The 25,775-nt window shown below is 39.5% G+C and overlaps 2 protein-coding genes and 1 long non-coding RNA gene across 5 annotated transcripts in view; 2 read left to right on the top strand and 1 right to left on the bottom strand.

Moving 5' to 3' along the window:
- The first annotated feature begins 223 nt into the window (after window positions 1–223).
- Window positions 224–8,347, top strand: cmpk (cytidylate kinase). The gene is made up of 6 exons (XM_037786550.1): window positions 224–487; window positions 3,629–3,775; window positions 5,286–5,438; window positions 5,546–5,622; window positions 5,842–5,938; window positions 7,172–8,347. Exons 1-6 carry the CDS (start codon window positions 341–343, stop codon window positions 7,211–7,213), a joined length of 663 nt encoding a protein of 220 aa, XP_037642478.1. The 5' UTR covers window positions 224–340; the 3' UTR covers window positions 7,214–8,347.
- An 893-nt stretch (window positions 8,348–9,240) lies between these two features.
- On the bottom strand, window positions 9,241–15,949 carry bcl6ab (BCL6A transcription repressor b). Of its 3 annotated transcripts, none has more exons than XM_037786513.1 (9): window positions 15,814–15,949; window positions 13,117–13,288; window positions 12,691–12,912; window positions 11,736–12,599; window positions 11,516–11,643; window positions 11,259–11,426; window positions 11,033–11,163; window positions 10,803–10,940; window positions 9,241–10,612 (listed from the first exon to the last, which is right to left on the bottom strand). In XM_037786513.1, exons 1-9 carry the CDS (start codon window positions 15,842–15,844, stop codon window positions 10,469–10,471), a joined length of 1,998 nt encoding a protein of 665 aa, XP_037642441.1. In that variant the 5' UTR covers window positions 15,845–15,949; the 3' UTR covers window positions 9,241–10,468. The 3 variants fall into 3 exon arrangements, with proteins under 3 accessions (XP_037642441.1, XP_037642442.1, XP_037642440.1); XM_037786514.1 differs by lacking the exon at window positions 15,814–15,949 and adding an exon at window positions 15,447–15,778; XM_037786512.1 differs by lacking the exon at window positions 15,814–15,949 and adding an exon at window positions 15,451–15,778.
- A 225-nt stretch (window positions 15,950–16,174) lies between these two features.
- Window positions 16,175–25,775, top strand: part of LOC119498075 — a 40,621-nt gene continuing 31,020 nt past the window's right edge. Inside the window, exon 1 of the long non-coding RNA XR_005209038.1 lies at window positions 16,175–16,219. This is a non-coding gene — a long non-coding RNA (uncharacterized LOC119498075). The remainder of the gene's footprint in view (window positions 16,220–25,775) is intronic.

The raw sequence follows: 25,775 nt of genomic DNA, 5'->3' as shown, positions 1-25,775 counted from the left end.
CATCGCGGAAAACTTCCTGGATTACTCGACACACGCTCCGAAGCCTCGGCACAGCATGTACCATTAATGCATGGAGTGCCCGTGGAGAAGATCGTCCCATCATACTGCCTTGAATTAATTAAAGAAAAAAGAAAAAACGGCTCTCAGACGGGAGCCGTCGCTAATCGTTCACTGAAAAGAACCGGCTCTTTGGGCCGGCTCGTTCGCGACACATCACAACGGTTTTGCTCATCTACTTCCTCACCACCACCGACACCGACACCGACACTGACACGCATTCACCGGTCCAGCTCAGCTCTGTCCCCACCCCGTCTGTAGCTGCCGGTTCCGGTGCTGGTTTATGATCGTCCGTTTGTTCGGTGCCGTGTCTCAGAGGCTGTCCAGCTCGTTGTTGTACCGGGGGTCGCTGAGGATGAAGCCGCAGGTTGTGTTCGTGCTGGGCGGGCCTGGAGCCGGCAAAGGGACCCAATGCTCCAACATCACGGAGGTACGAGAGATGAAGAGAGACAGGGACAATGAAAACTACACACTTTGATGGTTAACATGTATAATGTCGTGAAGAAAACAGTATCTAGTGGATTTAGGGTGGTTGTGCCTTTTAATGGCGCCTTCTTTATAAGTTAATGTGTGAATTTCAGTGACTTCCGGTTGTCCTCTAAACCTGAACCTGTGTTAGCCAGCTAGTTAGTTAGCTAACACAGAGTCTGTCCTCCTGAGACCCAGCCCATTGACATGTGTCCTCTGTAGTGGATATTTTGTCCACATGCATATCCTCTTACTCTTTGACCTACTCTATCAACCCCTGGTGTGTTGTAAAGAGGACATCATGGGCTTTCCAGTGATGTGGCATGTGTTGCTTTTTTTAATCAACTTGAATGTATTCTTGGTTTAATATCACTCTACAGCCATAATCTGATCATTTGTTTAGTCTTTTCACACTGAAATAGTCCTGTAGTCCTCTACAGTGGACAATAAAAAATAAAGTTTAACAAGCCTAAATTGTTAAGATTTTCTTTTGACCCTAAATAGGAAGGAAATCACAAAAAAAAGTAATTGGATTTTTTTTAACTAGGTTCCCAGGAGGATATAGCCTACAGTGCTCATATACAAGCCTGTACTGCAATACAGGATATACAAAAAGCAGTATTTTAATATCTTAATTCTCCAGAAACTCTCCTGTACTTATTTCATTTAATTTCAACATTTATTTCCAACATGTAGAATACATAAAAAATAAAGAAAAAGAGAATGATCATACCAACAAGTGGACAGTCAGAAACAAGTAGTATTTACATACAATTAAAAGCATAAGGAAAATTAATTGTCAAACACTTGATGCCTTGATTTACATGTTCGAAAAGCCTGTACTGCAATACAGGATATACAAAAAGTAGTATTTTAATATCTTAATTCTCCAGAAACTCTCCAGTACTTATTTCATTAATTTTCATTAATTTAATTTCAACATTTATGTAGAATACAAAAAAATAGAATAAAAAATAAAGAAAAAGAAAATGATCATACTAACAAGTGGACAGTCGGAAACAAGTGGTATTTACATACAATGAAAAGCAAAAATAAAAATAAATTGTCAAACACTTGATGCCTTGATTTACATGTTCGAAAAGGAGTGAGAAGAAGTACAAACTTATTTAATCCAGCCCCTTCTCCATAAGTCAAATATTAATCAGCTTCCTTATTTAGCCATATCTAATATACTCTAAATTTTCCTAAATTTGTCTAACTATAATTATCATTATTTTAACTATAATTATTATTATATTACTTATTCTAACATCTGAGTCAAAGTAGTTAAACATATAAGGCATTATAAATTTAGCCCATTGTTTAATGTTGCCTGAATGAACAGGCTAAACAAGTTTCACACATTACTGATAATGCCAACAGGATACCTCCTGTTGACATTTGTTGTTTGTTGTATTGACTCATGTGTGCAGTTGAGGTTGTGTAATAGTCAGGGTAAGTGTTAAGTGGGCTTGGTCACTCAACTCTAGACTTTGAACAAACACAGGTGGTGACATAGATTTTTTTTTTTTACGTGATCACCTAATACGAGTGTAAGGGACTATGAGTCAATAGTCTTCGTCTGACAAAAAGTTATTTTTAATAAGGGTGTAAGAAAATATCAATACACACGAGTATCGCAATATGTTTTGTGATACTGTATCGATTCTCCAAAATCCTTTTATAGATATTTAATTAACCTCTTAAAAATCAGACAGCCTGCTGGCAGACCCGGCCGCTATTCTGTCTTTCTTGTTTCTTGTTTTAACGCTAGAATCATCATTACCCACGAGTTTCCCCTTCCCTTTCCATGCAGTTTTGGGCCAGCTTTTTTGCATGCAGTACAAATGTGTTATTTTCGCCTATTCTATAATGGTGTATTTGAATATTTCTGCATGCTGGGGTCCGTGGAATTACATAAATTGGGTATCACTGTAAAGCTCTTGTGGATCCAATGAGCCCGATTGTCAAGTCAAGTCAAGTTCAACTTTATTGTCATTTTTCCACATACAAAGTACACGGCTAAAACGAAATGTCGTTGCTCGCGGACCAAGGTGCAAACACAGACATACAAAAACAGTCACAAACATAGAATATAACACAGTGAACAAAGTGCGATAGTACTTACAGTATCGCAATGTATTGAATCGTTACCTCTATATCATGATACGTATCGTATCGCCAGATTCTTTCTGATACGCAGCCCTGACTTTTAACAAGTCACAAGTCAAAAAGTTTGAAAAGCCTGAATTCTATTTAAGGATGCAGCTTTATTGCATGTCTGAAAGTCAAAAAGCTCATGAAGCTGCAGCTCTACTGGGGGATGATGTGGATTCTTTGATGTGTGTGTTGAGAGAGAGAGCTTCTTTAAGAGACAGTGCTGCCATAGCCTACGCTCCCAGAGCTTCATTACTCTCTCCGTCTCCTCGGTCTGTACAGAACTTGGTAAAAAAAAAAGGCCTACTCTGCCCCCTCAACCTGGACCACGCTACCACAGGAACTGAAGCTGTCCAGCATGATTCCTTTAGGGGATTTTAAACTACTTTTAAGAACTCTGGAGAGAGCGTGTGTGGGTTTGCTCTTGTTCTTCCTCCTAGTTTTAAACCACCACATTGGCACTTTAGCTCATACCACTTTTTATGATTTCTATTTTGTCTCTGTATGAATGTCCGTTCTGTCTTTACTTTTGTGTCGTATTGCTGTTGTGTCGGAACCAGTCTCTCTTGAGAAGAGATTACCTGTAGGAATAAAGGTTTAAAAAGAGAGCGAGACTTTATAACTACTTCTGTTCACGGATGTTGCTGGGTGTTGGCTGCCACGCTTCAAGTACGGTGGTTATGCTTGAATGGCAGCCATACATAATGGCTCCTTTCATTCAGTACACAAGGACTGACTTCTTCCTGTCCGTTGAGTGAGAAGACTTCAGTCTTTCTGTAAAGGCCGTCTTCTCAAATTCATAGAAATCTACGAACCTTTTTTTAAAAAGACCGTCTGTCACTTTCTCCTCACCAGAAATTGACTCTTGATGACTAATTTTGCTTTCAGATACCATTTTCATCACATGAGATCAACTTATCATATAAAATGTTTTTGTGTCTCTCAGAGCTACGACTACACCCATTTGTCGGCTGGGGAGTTGCTGAGGACAGAGCGAGCTCGCGAGGAGTCGGAGTTCGGAGCGCTCATTGCCTCCCACATCAAGGAGGGCAAAATTGTCCCTGTGGAGATCACCATCAAATTACTCAGGAAGGTATGCATCAAATACAGGCTTCAAATCAGGTTTGTGTGGTACCTAGTGAGAGACAAATCCTCAGCAGGCTGCCTGCCTGGTGTCAGACACTTTTGTTCAGGACCTGTTCACAACTCAGAACAACTCGACTTTTGTTTAGGTAAACAGGACTCGAGAAAAAACCTATTGAACTTGAACTCTGATCATAGATTTTTACAAATCACATACTGAATTTGATTCTTCACTCTTGGCTAATCATGCCAATATCTGGGCAGAACTTCTCTTGTTTAGTGCTGAAACAACCAGGTCGATTACTCAATTTATAGGATATTAAACAGTGACGATAAATACATTGATTACTTTGATACATGAAGTCATTTATAAAGTAAATACACAAAATATTTGCTTCTCCCATCCTCGTGAATGTAAGGATTTATTGTTTCTTCCTGTTTCATATCATTTAGATTTAAATGTTTTGGTTTGTGGACTTTTGGTCCGACAGGATGAATCATTTGAAGACAACACTTTAGGTTACAAGGTCCATTTATTTGTCATTTTACAACACAGGGTTGCACAATGAAAAGTAAGCTGTAGCCCCCTCACACTACACAAACATAGAACATTTACAAATATTTAAATTAGAATAAAATGAAATAATATAAAAACATATAATCAGTTACTTATATACACACTGTACTTCACTGTACACCTAGAGAGACTTTGGTTTAGTGGGCATGAGGGTAGTGCAAAAGGTAGTGGTAAAAAGGTAACGTGATTGGCAGTTGTCATTCTTTTTGACATGAAAGACTAAACTATGAATAAAAGAATATATATTAACAAAAAAAACAGTAGTTGCAGTTCTATTTTTGTTTGTGATACAATTATAGGGTGTTCTGAAAAAACATTTCAATGCCAGCAAAATCAGATGCACTGTGAGTCTGTACTTTTTTCTTACTTGTACAGCTTTTTCAACCAAAATTAGCACTTATATGCAGTTTTTCTTTAAATGCGGGAAAACCTGCTTAAATAGGCGATGGACTCGTGGACTAGTCTTTTTTTTCACAAACAAATAAACAGTAGAAAGCAGCATGGAGGCCAGTGAAAATGTTACAGAGGTTATTTCTTTTTTACTTATTCAGTCTCTTCAAACTCTGTGCCGACTAGTTTGGAACGATTTTCGAGCGCTGCTTGGACGGAGACAGATGGAATTTGCGGATGAGATGACAAAGAAAGGGCCGAATACTAGCGTGTCCCCCTGGGTGTCATGTCTCTACCGATCGGAGCTGGAGCCGATAAATACCTGCGGCTACTGCAGAGTCATTTGTCCCGGGAATGAATGCAGATTGTAAAATCAAGCCAGATGTTTGTGGGTTTTTTGTCCAGTGGGAAAGTCAGCACCGTGATACAGCTTCTTTTTTTTTATGTAGACCTATACAGAGCACATTTTGATTGGTCTTTGAGATTTGAATAAACTGCTATTTCAATGAAGTCGCATTAAGAGTTAAATATCTCTGTGTTTCTGTTTTGTAAGGCAATGGAAGAGACCATGCAGAAAGATGAGAAAATGTTCCGTTTCCTCATAGACGGTTTCCCCCGCAACGAGGACAACCTCCAGGGGTGGAACAAGGTCATGGATGGCAAAGCAGATGTCAAGTTTGTGCTTTTCTTTGACTGCAGCAATGAGGTACGTCATGGAAACTAGAGAGCTAAAAACCCTCCCGGCTGTTTTTAGATACAGAGAACTGAGCTGGTAGACATTTTTACACAATCTCTTGTCTCTTTTGTCCACAGATTTGCATCGACAGATGTCTAGAAAGAGGGAAGAGCAGTGGACGCTCAGATGACAACAGAGAAAGCTTAGAGAAAAGGTACAGTCCTGCAGCGTAAACAAAATACGTCATTGATTTCACAAACTAATTTCTTTCTGTCTGTAACAAAGTTCAACAAGCATGTCTGATTGGTATAGATTTGTCTGACCCATTTAGCTGACGGTTGGATACCTGCACGTGTGTTTTTGGCCTAATTTGTGTCTCTTTTGAGTCCCCTGTGTCATCTGACCCCAATAACCAGGCATATTTTTCTTGCAGAATTCAAACCTACCTGCAATCTACACGACCAATCATTGAACTGTATGAGAAACTCGGCAAGGTGCGCACCATAGATGCCTCTCGCTCTGTGGATAAGGTGAGCAAATGGTGGAAGGAGGTGTGATTTTAAATCTGTCAATCAGGGCAAACAAGCTTTTTATAGAGATGTGAGGGTCTTTCCCACCAGTGTCCTAGTGGCAAATAGAAGAATTGCAGCTTCTACATTGTCTGTAATACTGAGGAATTGTAGTGAGGCCTTACCAAATAATATAACACCAAAAAGAAGATAGTTTGTCGGATAGCAGCATTTGCCAGCTTGTGTTCAGTCCTACATTAGCAGTCAAACTGTTGTCAAGTAGTTTTTCTATTTTTCAGCACAATCTGGCAAAGACTTTAGAAACCAAATTAGAGGATGCAGAGGACTGACACTAAATGTAGGCACATGCTTGTCTTATTTCACAGTTTGTGGGTTGGTAGGCACTCCAGATACCCAAATGTACTGTATGAGCACAACCACTGAGAAAGTGAGTTTTTCATAATATCCCCCCTTTTAAAGGTGCTAAATTTGAAATTCAGAACATATCTTGTGCTTCCACACCGCTTTCAATACGGTGACGGCTGAGCCGGCGGGTGGCAACAGTACTAACAGAGCTAACAGTTTTTACCTGAACCGCCGCATGAGAGCAGTGCAAAGAGAAGCTCTGATTACAACACAAACGCAGTGGGAGAGTGACTTCAGTCTCTGCTTAGGTAGACATTACTCCTCTATATCTTTACATAGCAAATAGTTGTTTGCTCTGGATATCGTTTAGAGCACCAATAACTTTGACACTAGAAGGCTGTTTTCACATTCATCTGCTGAAGAGGGAAAGTTTCTCTGTGCTTACCTTAAATTGAAGATGTGTATGCATGTCGAAGTGTCCTTGAGCGAGACATTAAACCCTAAGTTGCTCCCCAGTCACTTCAAAGCAGTTCCTAAAATGCTTAGGATGGTTTAAATGCAGAGGTCAAATTTCATGTATGTACCTGTATTTTGTATAATGAATGTAATACAGTTTAAGTTTAAAATTAACGATGAATCCAATGATCATAATCAATAATGAAAATAATCCTTAGTTGCAGACCTATTTCAGATAATATCCTTCAAATGGGAGTTTGTTCAAATGTTTTAACTAATAAGAATGATGCCCAAAATGAAATGTTTAAATGCTTTTCTATGTATTTTAACTTGTGATCATAGTTATAAATATGGGCAGCATTTCAGGTTACTTTGGTGAGTTCAAGTTTTGCATTGACTTGGCTGGTCTTTGTTTGTGTGTCACTCTTTCAGGTGTTTGCTGACGTGAAAGCTGTCCTAGACAAAGAGGGTTGAGTTCCCCGAGCTACCAACAACATTCAGTTACCCTTTTTAGTTTTCTTTTTATCAACTACACTATAATAGGTTTATATGCCAGTTCATATGACTTTTTACTTTTGGTTACATTGTTTTTGTTTTCCATCTGTTTTTGTAAAATGCTGCACTGTTTGTGAGTGTGTGAACTTTATGTAATGGTACGAATGAGAAGAAGAGTTGCAGAGAGGCTAGCTGTGATCAGCTAGTTCGTGCTCAGAAGAGCTTGCAGCTCGTCTGCACTGTCTTTCATCATAGTTTGAGGCTTTTACATAGGAACAAAATGCATAGTTACTACTTAGATAGGCACTTCTTTGTCAATCAAAGAAACTTCTAGTAGTGGAAGTCCCTACAAAAATGGCATCACTAATGTCTTCAGAGTATCATGTCATTGGAAGCAGCCATAATGCTTCAGACCAAATAGTTTGACCTGACAACGACAGGCTGGGATTGAACGTCGGATAGCCTCCAAATAAAATGCATAAAAACATCTGTCTCATGTGTAATGGACAGTACTACAGGGACAGTTACTGTTTTGCCATGTAGAGTTATCAGGTGTATGTTGTAGATGGCCCATTCTTTAATGAATATTTGACTGAGTACCAGAATGCCTCGATGTGCTTCATCACAGCTAATGGTAGAAAAAACTTTAAGATGAAAATGAATAATTTGTTAAATCTGCACTGTATCTGCTTGAAGGAGGGGGGGGGGATAAAATTGAAAAGTTAAAACAGTGACTTAGATTTTCTTTTTGTTTTGCTCAATTAATCTAGATAGAATATTTAGTCAATACTATGTCAGGGTTGTATATGTATACAGTATGTACTATGTTTTTGGAGCTATTTGACTGTATTCAGAAGTATAGTGCTGTAGTCCATAAATATTCTGATCAAGTTATTAACTGCTACACAAGATTTTACAAATTTCACAAAACCCACGTGCACTTGGTAGGTTTCAACCTGTATCGGCCAGCAGGGGGAGCTAGACACCGCTGTATAATCTGAGTTTGTTTATCCAAGTTTTGTTTTGTTTTATCATTAACTGTCAGTTGGATTTTTACAGAGGATGATAAATGACTCAGTTATCAATAAATGAGTAAATGTTCGCTGAAATAAATATTTTGACTGTATTACTACATAAGTACTAAAATAGATAAGGAAATAATTAATATACAAATAAAAATAGGTAATTAATGGAGAAATGTCTAATTTATTTATATCTAAATATATATATGCATATCTATTCTAAATATATTAATGAATCCTTACAAATATATATATATATATGTGTATACAGCATATATATATATATATATATATATATGTGTGTGTATATCTATATATACATATGTCTATATGTGTGTGTGTGTGTGTATGTATGTATATATATATGTATGCATGTATATACATATGTGTTTGTATATGTATGCATATGTATGTGTGTATATATATATACTTACACACATGTGTATACATGTGTGTATATATATATATATACTTACACACATATGTGTGTGTATATATATATACACACATATGTGTGTATATATATACACACATATGTGTGTAAGTATATATATATATATATATATATATAATTTGTTTTGTAAGTAAAGCATTTCTGTATTTCAGGATTCATACATATATTTAGAATGTTATTTACTAATTCAAACATCTACTTCATATATTTCGGTGTTAATCTATGTATTCATTCATGTAATTATTGATGAAAACGTAATCTTTTGTCCTCTTTTCCATACACAAAGGTTAATTGATCAGCTAACCAAACCATCTGTGCTCCTCTAAATGCTCACCGCAAGTCAGCTTTTTTTTTTTGTGTGTAGAAAAATAAATGATGGTTCATAAGAGTGAACACCAGGGAGAGCCAGAGACAAGCAAGTGTATTTTACAGATACCTACATAACTACTATAAAATACTTGCAAAGGCTCATTTACGTTTTTGCACAAACCATCTAACTTGAAAATAATGAACACAATTGCAACAAGTGCTACATAATACATTTTTTATTTTCATGTCATATATATATTTCATATATATAATCTGCAGTTACAAAGACATTTGCTTACATATATCTAATATTCCTGAGCATTTTTTAGCTTGAGGCCTGGTGCGTCTGCATTTTAAGAGCTACACTCAACAGATAATCAGCTTCCAAAACAACAGTACCAGACATGCACACACACGACAACAGGGCAATGTACCAAATGTGAAATGCACCACAACAGCAGTTTAAAACTACCGGGGCTTTCATATAGTCAAAGTTATAAAGCATTAATAGTTAATCTGGGTACGTAGCAAATAGAGAAGTGTGAATGTAAGGCACTATTAATACACTGGTTCGTACGAGTGCACTATAATACATACGGTTGGATAAAATACAATCAAACTTTAATGACCCAGCTGGGGAGCATGGATCATTGCAGCACCAAAAATGTAATAGAATACAGCAAAGAAAAAGGAGAATATAAATAAGAAAATAGCAAGTGCTGGGCACGGGGTCTGACAAACAATTTCAAGAACATTTTAAGTAGAAATATTTGATGAAAAGTATGAAAATATATGAATTACAGCATTATGTGCAAAATACCAACAGGCTAGAAATGATTGAAAAAACAATATATGTACATAGCATTTCTTTTTTTTTTTTTAAATGAATGATAATCTGTACAATACGTACCACAAACTTTGAAATGGCAAAACAACAAGCCCTTGTGTTATTGACAAACTTAACGTAAATATATTTGTACTCTGCCAGCAGATGGCAATCTGAAAATATATATTATCTTATTTACAAACAAATAACCTAATGAAAAAATAACTGCATAAACTGTGACCACATTGCTGGAGGCAAATTCACACCAACATCCAACATCTAAAGCACAACTGTAACAGTGACTTCTCCATCCGAATGAGAAAAGAGGACTGTCCTTCAATGCTGACATTCTGTTAATAAGTGATTTGCGACACGGAGAAAATGCCTGCTCACATTCAAAATACATTCTGTTGTTAGACATTCACAACGAAAGCATAAACTTCTACAATCTTTGAAATACCAAAGAGCTTACATAAAGTAATGTGCATCATTTACAAATGCATAAAACATATACAGTATATATATATATATAATATTTATGTTTTCTGTTTGTAAAAAATAAAAAATCTTTTGACAACGTGGCGGCAGACGCGAGAGGAAAACATGACACACAGCGGGACTGCTCAGCAGGAGTTCACCAGGCCTGCGATGGCGTTGCTGGGAGTCCGGCGGTACTGAGCCTTGGTGTTGGTGACGGCGCCGTGCTTCTGTCGCAGGTGAAGCCTCAGCTGACTCTTGTGTCTGAAGTGGAGGTCACATTTTTCACACTGAGGAAAAGAGAGAAATAATTTAGGATCAGTTTCCGTTTCATTCCCCAACCCCCACGGCTACAGCTCATAGCTTTCCAGGATTACCACTCAGGATAACTATTGATAGGCACATGGATCATGGGGTAGAAGGGATTACTCTCTTTTTAGCCAGCAGACACAGTGGATAAAGGAGGGGAAGGAAGCTTACATGATACGGCTTCTCTCCGGTATGAATGCGCATGTGGCTCTTAAGCGTCTGAAGGTGGCGGAAGTGAGTCCCGCAGATCTCACAAGGGTAGGGCTTCTCTCCTGTGTGAATCAACACGTGTGCGCGAAGATGGGCCACCTAGAGGAAACATTTAAACATATATTACAATACATACACTTAAAAAGGCAGTGGTTTACTTGCAAAGCTTTTCCTTTTTTTTCCCCTCTCACCTGAACAAATCTGGAGCCGCATGTCTCACACTTGTATGGCTTCTCTCCAGAGTGGATGCGGGTGTGGGTTTTGAGGTTGGCCGGCCGGTTGAACTGAGCGCCGCAGATGTTGCAGTGGTAGGGCTTCGCACCTGGAAGTTAAGACCAGCAGGTTGTGCAATGAGTGAAACCAGTCGCACCCATGAAGTCACTTTAAATAAAACCAGCTGCGGATTATTAATCTTACCGGTGTGAACGGTCTTGTGGCTGGCCAGGTTACCCTTGTAGCGGAAGGCAGCCTGGCAGCAGTCGCACTTGTACGGCTTGTCGCTGTGCACCTGAGCCATGTGCTCCTTCAGGGAGTCCTCGTCTGTGAACTTGCACTCGCACCCGTTGCAGAAGTAGATGTTGTTTTCTGTACAAAGAAGCAATAAAATCAATTTGTTTAAAATAATCCTGTCAAATAATCTGTAGTAAATATAAACTAATAGTATGTCTACTTACCACAGCCGGAGGAGGAATACTCAGAGTGTAGTTTGGTGGCGTCATCTCGGCCGTACGAGTCAGGAGAAAGGTGACCCATCTCCATGCACTGAGAGCTGTCGCAACCACAGGAGGAGCATCTGCGGTAGCTGCACGCAGAAAGACGACCACACAGTTAAAATAAACTTTCACAAACTCATGTTTAAATTCCAATTTACAGTGTTCTCACAATGAGTTTTACCTGATGCTGCTACAGGTGCTGCTACCGCAGCTGTCGAGACTCTGAGACATTAGGTTTTCTTCTCTCTGCTCGCTGGCTCCGTCTTCTGCCTGGACCTCGTGGTGTCCACCGGCTGCACTGCTCCTGCAGGGGCTCAGTGTCGGGGACATGGCTATAGCTTCGGCGCTGCCTCCCTGAGCCTCCTTCTCACTCTCCTCGGGAGTTTGGTTCATAACGATCAACTTGTACTTCTTCCAGTTGCGGGCCTTGGCGTCTTTGGGGCAGTCGGAGGGCTGTCCGAGGCTCAGCGTGGCGTTCTTGCTGCTGTTGGACTCGGTGGGCGAGTTGGGCTGGCAGTCAGATCTGAGGGGGCTCTGAGGGGTGCAGATCACACCTTTGCTAAAACCTGGAGACAATCTCAGGCAGCTGGTCTGCGGATGCTGAAAACCGTCTTCCTCCATGGGAGACACGGACGTTTGGAGGCTCCCGTGGGCTCCTGCGGGTCGGATGATGGCGGTGGGGAAGCTGGGGTGGGATGGCACAGGGTGGGAGACGATGGTGGTGGACTCGTTGTGAGCCATGTTGGCGCTGGGTACCTGCGAGCATCGGTTCTGGGACAAAGCCCCTCCACTGGGAAGGTCGCTGACCTTATGGGATCCTTCCAGCTTCCCAGAAGTGACGTGGTGGTCGCCATAGACGTGATAGGAGCCAGAGGTGTTGATCCCCCTGAAAATGTTGGGGATGTAGCCCCTGCACTCCTGGAGAGGGGATGAGGTCGACATGTGGTTGCTTCTAAAGTCTGGCTCTTTCTCATCAACAGGCCTCAAAGCAGGGATCTCCTCAGCCAGATGTGATGAGCTGATCTGTGCCTCTTCAATCGGATGCCTGCAGAAACATGTTCAACGACATCTTATTAACTCCAACTCCCATATTTCCCCAAGGCATTAGAGTGTCACATTTTCTATTTTCCTTTTACCTGGACTTGATGAACCTGTTGCAGGTGTCGGCCACATGTTCCATCTGGAGGTAGATGGCTGTGTGCATGGTGGCCAGGACCAGGCTGTCCTTAAGGTCCAGACAGGACGTGTACATGAAGTCCAGCAGGATGGAAAAACCCTTGGGGTCCACTTTGGGGTCCAAGCTGATGGCACTGAGGTTTGTGTTCTTGGGGTCCATGAACACAGAATAAAAGAAGCCACTGTAAGAGAATAAGAGAGAGAGATACAGTGTTGAACATGTGCACAGATGATATTGAAAAGTATTAATTTGGGATGAGGTATTAAATTAGAGGGCGTGGCGGTGTCAGCAACTACTGAAAAATATGAAATATGGACTCAGAAATAGCGGTCCTTCATTGGGCACAGTCCATAGGTGTCAGATCTCATGTTGGTGCAATGCATACCTGCAGGCCACCAGGATGGCTTTGTGAGCGTGGAAATGCTGTCCGTCCACCTGTATGGTGACATCAGTCAGGATGTTCCTGCTGCGGAGGCGGTTAAAGTTGAGCAGGACGTCGCCTGCATGGCGCGTGAATTGAATGCAGCCATCTGCAGTCGTGGCCATGCTGTCACAATCTGAGCAAGGGGCAAAAATAATACATAGTTTGATTATTATCAGTGACTCTAAAAGAGATACGCTGCTACATAAAGTCACATAAGAGAGGCCGGATAGAAATATAACAATGTGGTTATATTGGCACTAGTGCTGTCCCGAATACCATTTTTTAGGCTTCGAAGCTTAGGTGAGAAATATTCGAAGGTATTCGAAGCTTCTCAGAGCAGCGCAGCAGGCTGCTGTCTGTCTGTCTGTCTGTCTCCATCTCCCCTGTTTCAGTGCCGCTGACACACTACTGTACACACACGCACCTCTACACACAACAAACAGCGATATCCATCTGAGAATATCTAATAATGATTACTGTTGAATATGAATAATGTTATGGGATTATTCCTTATTTCATGGACTATTATGGAATTTATACATTATTATTACATACTCATATGTAAAAAAAAAAATAATAATTATAAAAAAATGAAGCATTCGAATAGTTATTTAGAGGTTGAATACCATGGCAACAGTCGAAGCTTTGAAGCATTCGGGTCGGCCCTAACTGGCACCAATATGAGCATAACTCAACAAGATTTTCAGAAAAAATTAAGCTTAAGTCACATTACTTTGTACAAAAGACGCCGGTTAAAGTAGATGAAATTAACTACAATCAGAATACTACACAGAATGAATTATAAATGGGCTGAGGCAGATCTTAGGCAAACAAATAAATATAACCAATAGACATTCACAATATACACATCTTAGAGGAGGAGAAGACACAAATACAACCCCCACTTCCTTTTTTGTGTGCATATAATGTATATATATATGTATGTGTATGCATATGTATGTATGTATGTATGTATGTATGCATGTTTGCATATTTTTCTCCTCAGTTATCCTTTTACTCATTGTTCTATCTTACTCTTCTGTATGTACCACTGTGTGTATAAAATACATGAAACAAAATGTGCAAATATATACTGCACATATTGTGGAAGTATAATGCATGAGTAATATTCAATAAAAGTATTTTTTTTTAAAAAAAGTCACATTACATTACTACCAAATAATAATATATGCACAAATGAAAAAGTTGTCATCATCTTAAAACCCCAAAACTCGAGCAAAATCAAACTATAAACCAAACTTAAATCAATTAGAATAGTAATAAATAATAATGAGTAAATTATACAGTAATAAACACCTCTGGCAAATTTCTTTTCTAACACAAGCCAGCAACTTGCCTTCAGGATTTAAAATAATAATAATAATAATAATAATAATAATAATAGTAATAATAATAAAACAACCTAACAAGTGTCTTGACAGTGTTTTATCAAAGAGTGGCGCCATTGCAAAGAGAAAAAAGTAAAAAGGGAGTTTCACTAAACCGTTAGAGCCATATATATGCTTACTTTATAATGACGTGGTGTTATTACATAGGCAACATTTTAACATGTCACTAATGAAAACAGTGATATTTGTTAGCAGGTTAACAACTTAAAACAACGCGTATTATAATTTGGAGACGACATTTACGCACAATAAATGCACAATCTACAGTTTATATATTGCAAAAACATTTTTTTAGACATCTGAATATAAAATAAGTGTATTTTTCTCATGCATGCTCTCTCTCTCTCTCTCTCTCTCTGTCTGTCTCTGCTGCAGCAGCAGTGTTAAACAGGCTGCAGAGCTGCTGGCAGCCTGCAGCCTGTTAGGTTGTAAACGTGTTTGACGTTGAGCACATTCCGTCCTGGCTGCTCAGATTAGGTTGCCAGTTCACAGAGAGGTTTCCTGTTCTCCCCCGATATAAGTAGAACTCACTCATCTCATTTAACCCATTATAACTCTCCTCCTACTCCTCCTGCTGCTGCTGCTGCTAAACTATAATCACCAGGTCCAAAAACAAACCCTACAAAATATTATTAGACTTGAAGATCTCGTAGGATGTGATTTCCAAGGAGTGGTTAAGTTGTTTGTTGCTGCGTAACTTTCCGAGCAGGCCAGCACAAGTCGGTTCAAGTTTAGAGAGGCGTTATAAACTGTCATGTCTGGAGGAAACTGTGTCCTGCAGGTTTAAATCATGTGTTTACTCGATTGTAATCATGTAAAAGTCTGCTTTAGTGAAACAGATTGAACATAAAATGCGCAAATGTTAGTGTGCCAGAACCAGACCGACTAGTGTTGCTGTTGCGCCACTTCTTCTTCTTCTTCTTCTTGCGCCTCAATATAAAATACCCCTTATAATAAAGTATAAAGAACATCTTGCTATAAATAATTAAAAAAAAAATAACTGATTGTAGCAAAACATGCAGTTTGTTTTCAGTCCAAATTAAAAAGTGCTACAAATTAAAGCCTCACTTCCGTCTAACGTTAACTGTCAAAGTCAAACTTTCCAAATCTGTTAACTTCTATTATCTACAGAGGTATAACACAAATATATTGAGATGTTTCCAGCTCCGGAGAGCAGCAACAGCGAGCCTCTGCTGCTGCACTACTCTTCTGACCTAATGCTGAGAAAATAGGAAGGAAAAAAAGTCACCTTGTAAAAGTTTCCTCGAAACTCTGTGCATCACCAGTTCTGAGAATCCAGTTCTAAGAAACACAACAGCTCAATTCTCGGAATTTCAACAGAGGGCCGTACCATTATCTGCAGGGCGGGGGTGCCACTCTCAACTGTCTGCATCATTTTTACCCTCCACTTTCAATATTTTACTATATAACCTTTTTTACTCAATCACACTTCTTCATTGAACATATTTGTATGCATTTGCATGTGTGTGAGATTTTGGTCGTTATCTAGCTTGTTTCCTAGCAGGGTAATCCCCCTGTGTAGTGGTTGCGTCCAAGTGCAAGGTCAGCTGACTAAGTTATAAATACCGTGGGGAATATGAGAGCATGTTGTCGGCTGTAAACCTGCCTGAGGTGCCACAGAAGAGTTGAGAAAAGTCAGTCATCTTATCTTATAATAATTTTAAATTCTTCTTTAACATACCCCCACCCACCACCCACCACCACATGTCTGCGTCATGTGTTTTGCTCGCTCTGATTATAGCTGCATTTTAGCAGCTAAACTTAAAGTTGCAATGCTGATTTAATTGTATATGCTGTATCTGTTTCAATTGATTCAGAAGAACATCTTTCTGGCAATATTTATATGTGAATACTGTGTCTTTTAAAGCAGCAGTGTGTAGAAGTGGAGAAAATATATGATTTTAAAAAGTTATTTTTATAAAACGGTCACTATATCCTGACAGTAGTGCATGAGACAGTTAATTTGAAAAGCGTCCTCCGGTGTCCTGCGGTGTCCTCCGGTGCTCCTAATGGCATCTGCAAGATTTGACAGTCCGGAGGAAAACAACCAATCAGAGCCGAGCTGGAGCCTGCCGTCTCTGAGCAGCTGTCAATCACTCACCAACTCTGATCAAACGGTCAAACTAGGCAGCGCTGATCAAATATGAATCAATATTCTGTTACTGGGATGCCTACTTGCCAACCTTGAGATCTAAAAAATAGGGAGGATATGAAAACCAAAGCAGAGGGGTTTGGGGGGTCCTGCTCCAGAAAGTTTCAGAGACTTTGTTTCCTGCATTCTGGTGACTTTTAAAAAATGAAAATAACAACATATTAAGTACACTGCAACAGTATTTGTATGTTATATAGGCCTCTGGCGTGAATTTGTGTGAATCTCTGGTATAAATTAATATTCATCAATTTTCATTAATTCATTAATTTTTCGCCCCTGCTTGAGTATTTCTTTCTCGTAGTACTCTCCATTTCTCTCTCCGTCTCTCACTCCCTGAAGGTCATTTCAGACGCAACACGACAACGGCACTGCTGCGCTCTGAAACCTATTATTTCTAATGGCAAGCGTCACGGCGCGTCGTGGCACTGACTCGAGCCAAGACTAACTTTGGGTGCAGCGCGTTGTGCCACAAGCATCTCAACATTAGGTGTAGCTCTATCGCCGTCCGGGTGGAAACAGTAGAGCTTATACACATAAACAGTTTGAGATAACAAAAAGGAAAAAAATGTGTAAAAGTTTGCCATGAATCGGGAGAAACACGTGAGAATTGTGGTCCCGGGAGGAAACCGGCCTATTTGTAGCCTCAAATGTTTTCAGAAACATCTTGTAGTGTACCGTTTAGCTGTAAAATGAGAAAGTTTGTGACTTGGCAGCCATGTTGAGATAAGTTGAGGAAATACCAAGCACCGTCCACCAGCCGGGGCACAGCCAATAGGAACGCTCTCTCTCTCTCTGAAATGATTGTGATTAGCCAAAGAGATTGGCGAGATAGATTTTTTAAAGCCTGAAAACAGAGCCATGAGGAGGTGCAGAAGTCTAGTTTTCTCTCAGAACACTTGAATTACAATATGCTGAAAGGTTATTATGGAATTTTTGTCCAATAATGCCAAAAACATTCTGCCTACTGCCACTTTAAGTATGTTTTATGTAAGTTTACAGTGAACATTTGATTGGCCTCCTGGGGAATTCTGCAATACTGATAATTAGTTGATCTCACATCTGAGAGTAAGTGCAGCCTTTCGTGCATGCGGTGACCGCTATCAACGTCACATTTTTAATGTCACACATAGGTTATACAAAGCAATGTGTGTGAGCGTGTGTAAAGTCCTCAACTCTCCAAAAGGCTCGCTTGCACTCGACTGTGTTCCCACCACTTCCTGTCTCACCAGCACAGCTGTATATTCATCTGGGTATAACACAAAATCCTGAGTACTTACCGATGAATGAGTCAACAAATCAGGAACTCACTGCTCTTTCATGAACAACTAACAAGAAGTTCCTGATATTAATAATGTAAATACAATAATATAATGAAAAGATGTCTGCTATGTAGTATATTATGTTAATGAACCGGTGTGTAATGACATAATCCTATAATATCTAACCACTTCTTAATGATTTGTTCCTGATTAACTCCAAATCAGCTGCTAAATGGCACAAAATCCATATTTGTTTGCTTTTCTTTGGTGTCCCTTTAAGAAAAATGGTGCGTTCCTTACTAGTTCTTTGGTGACTACACAGGTTTCTGTTAATCTATTCTGTAACCTATTCATATGTACATAAGCTCAGGTCCCCTGCACAGTGTGTTAAACTTTATCTGGGAAGCGACAGTGCATGTGATCATACGGCATCTAACAAAATATTAAGCATTACTCATGTTTTCAAATTACTTCTATTCTGAAAATGAAATTATGACGTTGTAAGCAAGCACATACAACATGGTGATTTTGCCCCTATTTCACTTCCTGATTCAGTCATATCTAATAGTGAAAAACAAGAGGGTTTTTCTGTTTTCCGGCTGTTTTTGAATATATAGAATTACCATCTGTTGGCTTCACCTTTCACTCTCACAGTGAGCTGCAACGAGGCTTTGCTAAACAAACACTCAGGCAGGTTAGACGATTCAGTGGGAGGAAAAAAACAGAACCACAGTAATTGAGAACTAGAGCTGGTAATTGTGACTTTACTGAAGACCGTGTTCATCACTGAAATATAACATTTAGACTTCACTGATTCACTTTTGTTTTGCATACATTTGCTCAATATTACTATAAGTCTTGTGCATGCACATTACAATGTGTAGGTCATATTTAGCAACATTAAACACAAGTAACAGTAAAATTATATTTGTTAATTGCTCACAGAAGTCTTCTATAAATGTATTAATGCTAGATTCACCCACACATAAAACTGTGCAAAATAAGCTTTTAGTAGAGACACAGCAAAGTTTCCTATCATTAGGCTTTTATGATGCAGAAAATGAAAAAACTCGCTGAATTTTTCCTGTGAAATAAATGTGCAGTGCAGCTCAACAGGTCTAAATTACAGCTGTTCAGGTGGCTATGGCAACAAAGAGGTCTATTTCTAGTTAATGTTTTCACTCTAGATGTTTTTCCCCTGCGGTTATCTTTAGTGGCCCAAGTTTCTGTGGGTTGTTCATCTTCACATCCTTTGAAATGAGCGATACTTTCTGGTCTGAATGAGAAGAGAAAACTTGTTCAGGCAGTAGGAGAGTCACGGCAGAAAACAAACGTCCGATTTCCTGGTTTAGTTGTTTATTTGCAGGCAAGAGGATGCATAGATTTGATCAGTCAGCCTTTTCCTTGCTCATATCGCTGCTGCATCTTTAACGTCACATTTAGCTGCAGTGCAATAGCAGATAAGCTAGAGCAGAAACACACACACACATTTAAGAGTCTCATCAACATAATCACACAAACATGGCGCGTCTGGTTTGATTTGCAGAACAAATGTTGGCCAGATTGTTTGTTTGTTTTCTTGCAAGGAAAGTCTGATTCTTTCTGCACCACAAAAAAATATATATTTCACCTCAATCTGTTGAAGGCAGATGTGCAAATGTGTCTGCTGTGGCTGTTGGTCACAGAGATGGATTAAAGGGTTAATTTCAAAGCAATTAAATAGGCATTAAAATGATTTATTATTGCACTTCTAAAGAGGTGAGGTTGCAGATTGCAAACAACTGAAAGTTCTCCTGGGTGCCAAGTGCGTAGGAGAGCTATGGTGGCTGACGCGAAAATGCGAATGGCCCTATCTAGAGCCACTGTTTGATTTGTCCATTCTGGGCTACTGTAGAAACATGGCGGTTGGCTCCGTGAAAAAGGGATAGAGACTATAGGGAGCCAGCAAACTGGGGAAACTCTCGCGAGATAGTTAAGGTTAGGCATTGACCTCGAATAGTTAAGGTAAGGATAGGTCGTCGGGCAGCAAATCTCACAAGAGTTTTTGCAAGTTTTTGCAGATCTCAGATCAGATTTGCGGACTCCCTTCCAGACACGACCGTGAAGAGGACCCGCTATGTATCTAGATATAAACGGCTCATTCTAAGGTAACAAAACACAATGATTCTTATTTCAGGTGATTATACACTAAAGTGATTGCATCACTATATGACATCATTGGGGTTATTTTCTTTAAAAAGCTCCTCCAAAGACACAGAAGATATTTTTCAACGGTTTTCACTGACTGAGGAGCAAAATATTTTCGTGCAATGGTTCGTATGGTAAAAGTTATTCCTAATTTTGTATGCATTTTCCTGCAGATGTCCAGCAACATGGGACGCACGTGTCAATTTCCACACCAGTATTTTAAAAATAAAATACCATCTTCACAGGAAACAAGTTGGTTAGGTTTAGGCAAAAAAAAAACGACATGGTCAGGTTTAGGAAAAGATCGTTGTTTGGGTTAAAATAACACCGGAGGTGGCGTAACTTAAGTGCGGAAGTTATGTGACGAATAAATCAACGTTCACTTCTGGTTTCACACGGGTGCAGTACAAATATCGCTCTTTATACTTCCTGGTTCATGATTGCGTGGATTATATACAAATTGATTTTGTGGGATGTATACGAATTACAGTGCATTACTTTTCGTAGGTATAGCTGTGAACGGTGTATGAGCCTGTAACAGCCTGAACCTTGACGAGTAAACTGTTAGTCTATCAGTGAAATTTGATGGAGTGCCCCTTTAAAAAGATTTTTTTTACAAACATACAAAAGTTGCAGAAAGATCAAAAGCAAAAAATCTTTTATCGTTTCTTGCTGATTATGTGTGCCTTTGTCCCACAAATCAACAGATGGCCCATCTGAAGAATGCATGTCATGAAAACAACACTGCACGGGATTTTTCCAGCCAACCCTGGAACAAATTTGTTGCCGTTCCCCTCTCCTTTTTGGCCAGTGAAAGAGCCTGTGCTATGTGTTAACAAGAGCTCCCCCGCCCCCTCTCGTGAACTCCTCTGACCCGGCCTAGACGTAGACGGATATCAACGTGCCTGTCCCAAAACATGACCCAGGCACATGGTTGCCTGACAGGGGTCAGAGGTCACACCAGTAAAATATGACTCTAAAACTTGCTCAGTGTTTGCAGTCACGTAGCCTGAGGGGGAAAGAGGGAAGTATTCATTTCTGGTCAACCAGGAGCATGCACTTGAATTTGGGAAGCAGCATGAGAGAAAAACAAATTTGCAAGATAAATGAGACTGTTGTTTTATGTCCCACAAAAGTGCCACAGGAAGGCAAAAAATAACGATAATATGAAGCTTGTTTGTGATCAAAGTGTATGAGGGTAAAACCAGATGCATGAAAATACCTGACTCGTTTATTTATAGCACAAAGTTCAGTGTCACTTTTCAGCAGCTGCTGATGAGGTATACACTGCACACAACCCATGAAACACTGAATACGGAACGTCCATGTGAGCTAAACATAGTGAACTTTGAGCTGCTTTCATGCATCCTGCGTGGGATTTAGTGTGAAGTATATATTTAAACTGCCGCTGGTATGCAGTTTTACATAATAACCGGTGAACTCCAGGTGGCCCGGATGCATCAAATATACTGAAGTGTTGTGTTTTTGTTATCACGTTGTCAATAACCTGACATGAAACACTGGAGAGTTGAAAGAGTTAGTCGATCTACAGCAAATAAATTGTCAACAATTTCAATCGTGGATTAATAGTTTAAGTTGAAGCAAAAAACCTATGCTATACCTCCATGCCAGCGAAGGTCTGAGACATTATGTTTTTGGATTGTCCGTCCGTCCGTACGTCTGTACGTCCCTAACCCAATAATTCATACGCTAATTATGACAATTTCCCGCAAATGTCTAACATGATAAAATGATGAAGTGATGACATTTTGGACAGACATGGATGTAAAGTACAACTTGACCGACTGTACTGTATATAAGAAGTGGACGTAGTCACCGTGACGTCACCCATTGGTTTGTGGACTACAGTTTTGAAGCCTTGAGTTCGGTATTTTGGCCCTCGCCGTCTTGGTTATTTGCAACCAAAAGTGACACGAGAAGGTACAAAGTACAACCGAATGCTGACATTTTCAGGCGACCAAAAATGTTAACTTTCATAAAATGGAAACACACTCTGAAAGGGTTAAAGTTGTAAGATGAAAACGCGGAAAACACCCAGACCAGAAAACACGGTAGCGACCTGTCAATCACAAGGTAGCCACGCCCTAAAGCTTACCCTGCTTTGTAGTCTATTTGACTGTAAATGGGACCATAATTTACTAAATGAACATCATGCTGTATTGAAGAAGACTTGAAACTAGCGATTGAGACCATAAACTCATGTTTACAATGTTTACTGAGGTAATAAATCAAGTGAGAAGTAGGCTCATTTTCTCATAGACTTCTATACAATCAGACTTGTTTTTGCAACCAGAGGAGTCGCCCCCTGCTGGCTAATAGAATGCTTCCACATTGGCTTCACTTTTCAGACACAGAGGTTGCCCACTGAACTTGAATGGTTGGCGGAGGCACACAACCGCGAGGCTGTAATTTTGTTTTTATATCTATATATCAATCGGACAAAGTAAGCTATTTGAAAACATCAACTTTAGAAAATTGACATTGAAAAAAATTTACATTAAAACTGTCATTTTAAATACTTCCTGACATTTTATGAACCAAAAAAGTATTAATTAATCAAGAAAATAATTAGCAAATTAAACTGTAATTAAAATAATCGTTAGTTGCTGCCCTACTGTAAAAGTGTAAAACATGCCGAAGCCTGATGGCATCTTGGTTTAAAAGGTACCATCTTGGTTTGGTCACCAGTTTATATATATGACAGTATTCTGACATGCATATATTTATTTTTGAACACTGACAACATTAAAACATGTTTTTAAATTAACTCAGATCAGACTGGCAGCTTTTTGTAAAGTGAAACATGGTTCACTCTATCTGTCAATGTTTCAAAACACATTTTATCTGCATGTCTTCTGTTGTGGCATGTTGAAGATAAGTTGCATGAAAAAGTACACTTGGCTGCTTCAACATCAAACAGGAACCCTGCTCTTCATTATTCTCACATCTGTGCTCGGCACCAGAGAGAGGACGTGCTTCTGCTCAGTTTCATATTAGGCCATCGAGTTTCCTCTCAGGGCTTGTGAAATAAATGTGTTTTATATTCTTACTTTGTATGGTATATTGTTGGGGGTTTTTTTTACTAAAAGGGTCCACCACATTTTGTCAAAGCTGGAGCTTTTGTTGTTGTTACAGGTGCACAGAGAACTTTAACATAGGAACAAATTCAAATCATTGCTGTTCCATGGAGATCATAGCAGCAATGAATCAACAAGAGAAAAAGTTTGTGAATTATGTTACATCGAGCATGCTTATTAACCGTGACAATTCATTAACATTTAGATGCAACATTTCGACCGTGCAATGAGTTCCTGAGAGTGTCTGCAAAGGCAAAAGCAGGCCAGTTTGCAGTGTTCCTCCTCAACGCTGACCAAAATATGAATCACAATATTTGGATCATCTCGTTGGTTTCGGGTCACTTGAGGACAGGGACACGTCCTCGTGGTACAACCACAGACGAAATGCTCTGAGGGGATAAATGAATGGTGGCTTTGTTGCACATCAAAGAATGCATCCTCAATTATGAATGGCTAAATGGATTGTACATGCAGAGGAAAGGTCAGCTGGCCACTGTGTGCATCGAGACATATGGAAAGTGATAGTGTGACGCTGTCTGGGGCTCGTCTGGACAACACACACCTCTCAGTCGGAGTTTATTGAAAATACATTAATGGACAGACAAACATTTGTCACCATAAGGCTCGTCTGACAGCACCGGCATAACAAGGTCTGGCTCGCTTTTAAATCTTCATTTTGTTTGCTTTAATTTCTACTGTTTTATCCTGCAGGAAGAACTGAGCATATGGTTTACCTTTGGCTATGTGGAATGTGAGGCAATAAATGTGCAAAGTCAATCTAAACACAATATTGCGACACTCTACCTCTCACTACATGTTATCTGTGGAAAAGTACCAGGGGACGCCGTGTCACTATGGCTGATTCCCCTGTTGTTTTACAGCTAAGCCTCAGGGAGGAGGATGAGGAGGGGGCAGGGCTGCACAGAAACGAGAGGTGTGGTGTGTGTGTGAATGTGTGGGTGTGAGAGTATGTTTGTGTGTGTGTGTATGCATGTGAGAGAATGAGGGAAGTTATTGATGTGATTGTGGGTGCCTCTCCAGCGGTTTGGCTTTGGAAATTTACCTTCACAATAGAGCAGCTGGGAAAATTTGGATGAGGAAAATGAATGAGGAATTCTGTTCTTTCACCTCAACAACTGCACCTTCACACTGTTAACTGAGCGATTTAATGTGGAGAAATGAATTAAGTTGAGTGAAATGGAGTTGAATGCTGAAAGTAACAATGAAAGCCAAATTATTTGTACTTAGTCAGCAGTAGAATCAATTTATTGCTCAACTGTTCGACTCAGCATTTTACGTTACCATGACTAGAGTTTCCTTTTTTTTATTTAGTGTTCTTCATCATTCACTTAATTCAATTATTTAAACTGAGAAAACTCTAAATGTGTCTTGTTCACAAATAAACACAAAATGCAATACCTTTCTTAAAATGCTACTTAAAATGACATAACGGCACAAAAAAACGCATTGCTTGTTGTTGACATACACATGCAAAACATATGATCCATTTTCATCCTAAAAAATATATTTTTATTAGGGCTGTCAAAGTTAACGCGATAATAACATGTTAACGCAAATTAGTTTTAATGCCGTTAATTTCTTTAACACATTAGCAAAACTTTTTAGGTTGTAGCGGGCTCAGTTTTAAAGCTAGAATGAAGATACTGAAATAATATGAAACTATAAAACTGAGGAATCCATTGGTACCAACCATGTCATACTGGCGTGTCACAAAGGGATTAAATAACGCTCCTAAATTAAGCTAAATTTTGGCTAGGAAAAACTGGCATGGCAATTTTCAAAGGGGTCTCTTGACCTCTGACCTCAAGATATGTGAATGAAAATGGGTTCTATGGGTACCCACGAGTCTCCCCTTTACAGACATGCACACTTTATGATAATCACATGCAGTTTGGGGCAAGTCATAGTCAAGTCAGCACACTGACAAGTGCTCGGGGCGCCTGTCAGGGGCAGCCCCCTCGCTCTGACATCTCTACATCTCTCCAATAATGCATTTAGGTCCTGTTTGTGCATGTGTGTGTATTTCGGGCCTATGTGTACTGTGTAAATAACAGAGGGAAAAAAATTGAATTTCCCCTCGGGGATTAATAAAGTGCCTTTCTTCTTTCTTCTTCTTCTTCTTCTTCTGACACACTGAAGCTGACAGCTGTTGTTGCCTGTTGGGCTTGAGTTTGCCATGTTATGATTTGGGCATATTTCTTATGCTAAATACAGTACCTGTGAGGGTTTCTGGACAATATTTGTCATTGTTTTGTTGGTAATTGATTTCCAATAATAAATATATACATACATTTGCATAAAGCAAGCATATTTGTCCACTCCCATGTTGATAAGAGTGTTAAATACTTGACAAATATCCCTTTAAGGTTCATTTTGAACAGAAAAAGTGCATTTTTATACATTCTGTCAGCGCACGCCGGCCTTACACTTGGAAGCTGATTTATTATTCAGATTTTTGGGTGTCAGCTCACCT

This window comes from Sebastes umbrosus, chromosome 12 (genome assembly GCF_015220745.1).
Source record: "Sebastes umbrosus isolate fSebUmb1 chromosome 12, fSebUmb1.pri, whole genome shotgun sequence".
In the NCBI taxonomy this organism is placed as follows: domain Eukaryota; kingdom Metazoa; phylum Chordata; class Actinopteri; order Perciformes; family Sebastidae; genus Sebastes; species Sebastes umbrosus.
Note: the sequence above shows the minus strand (reverse complement) of the source record. Positions and strands in the feature narration are given on the sequence as shown.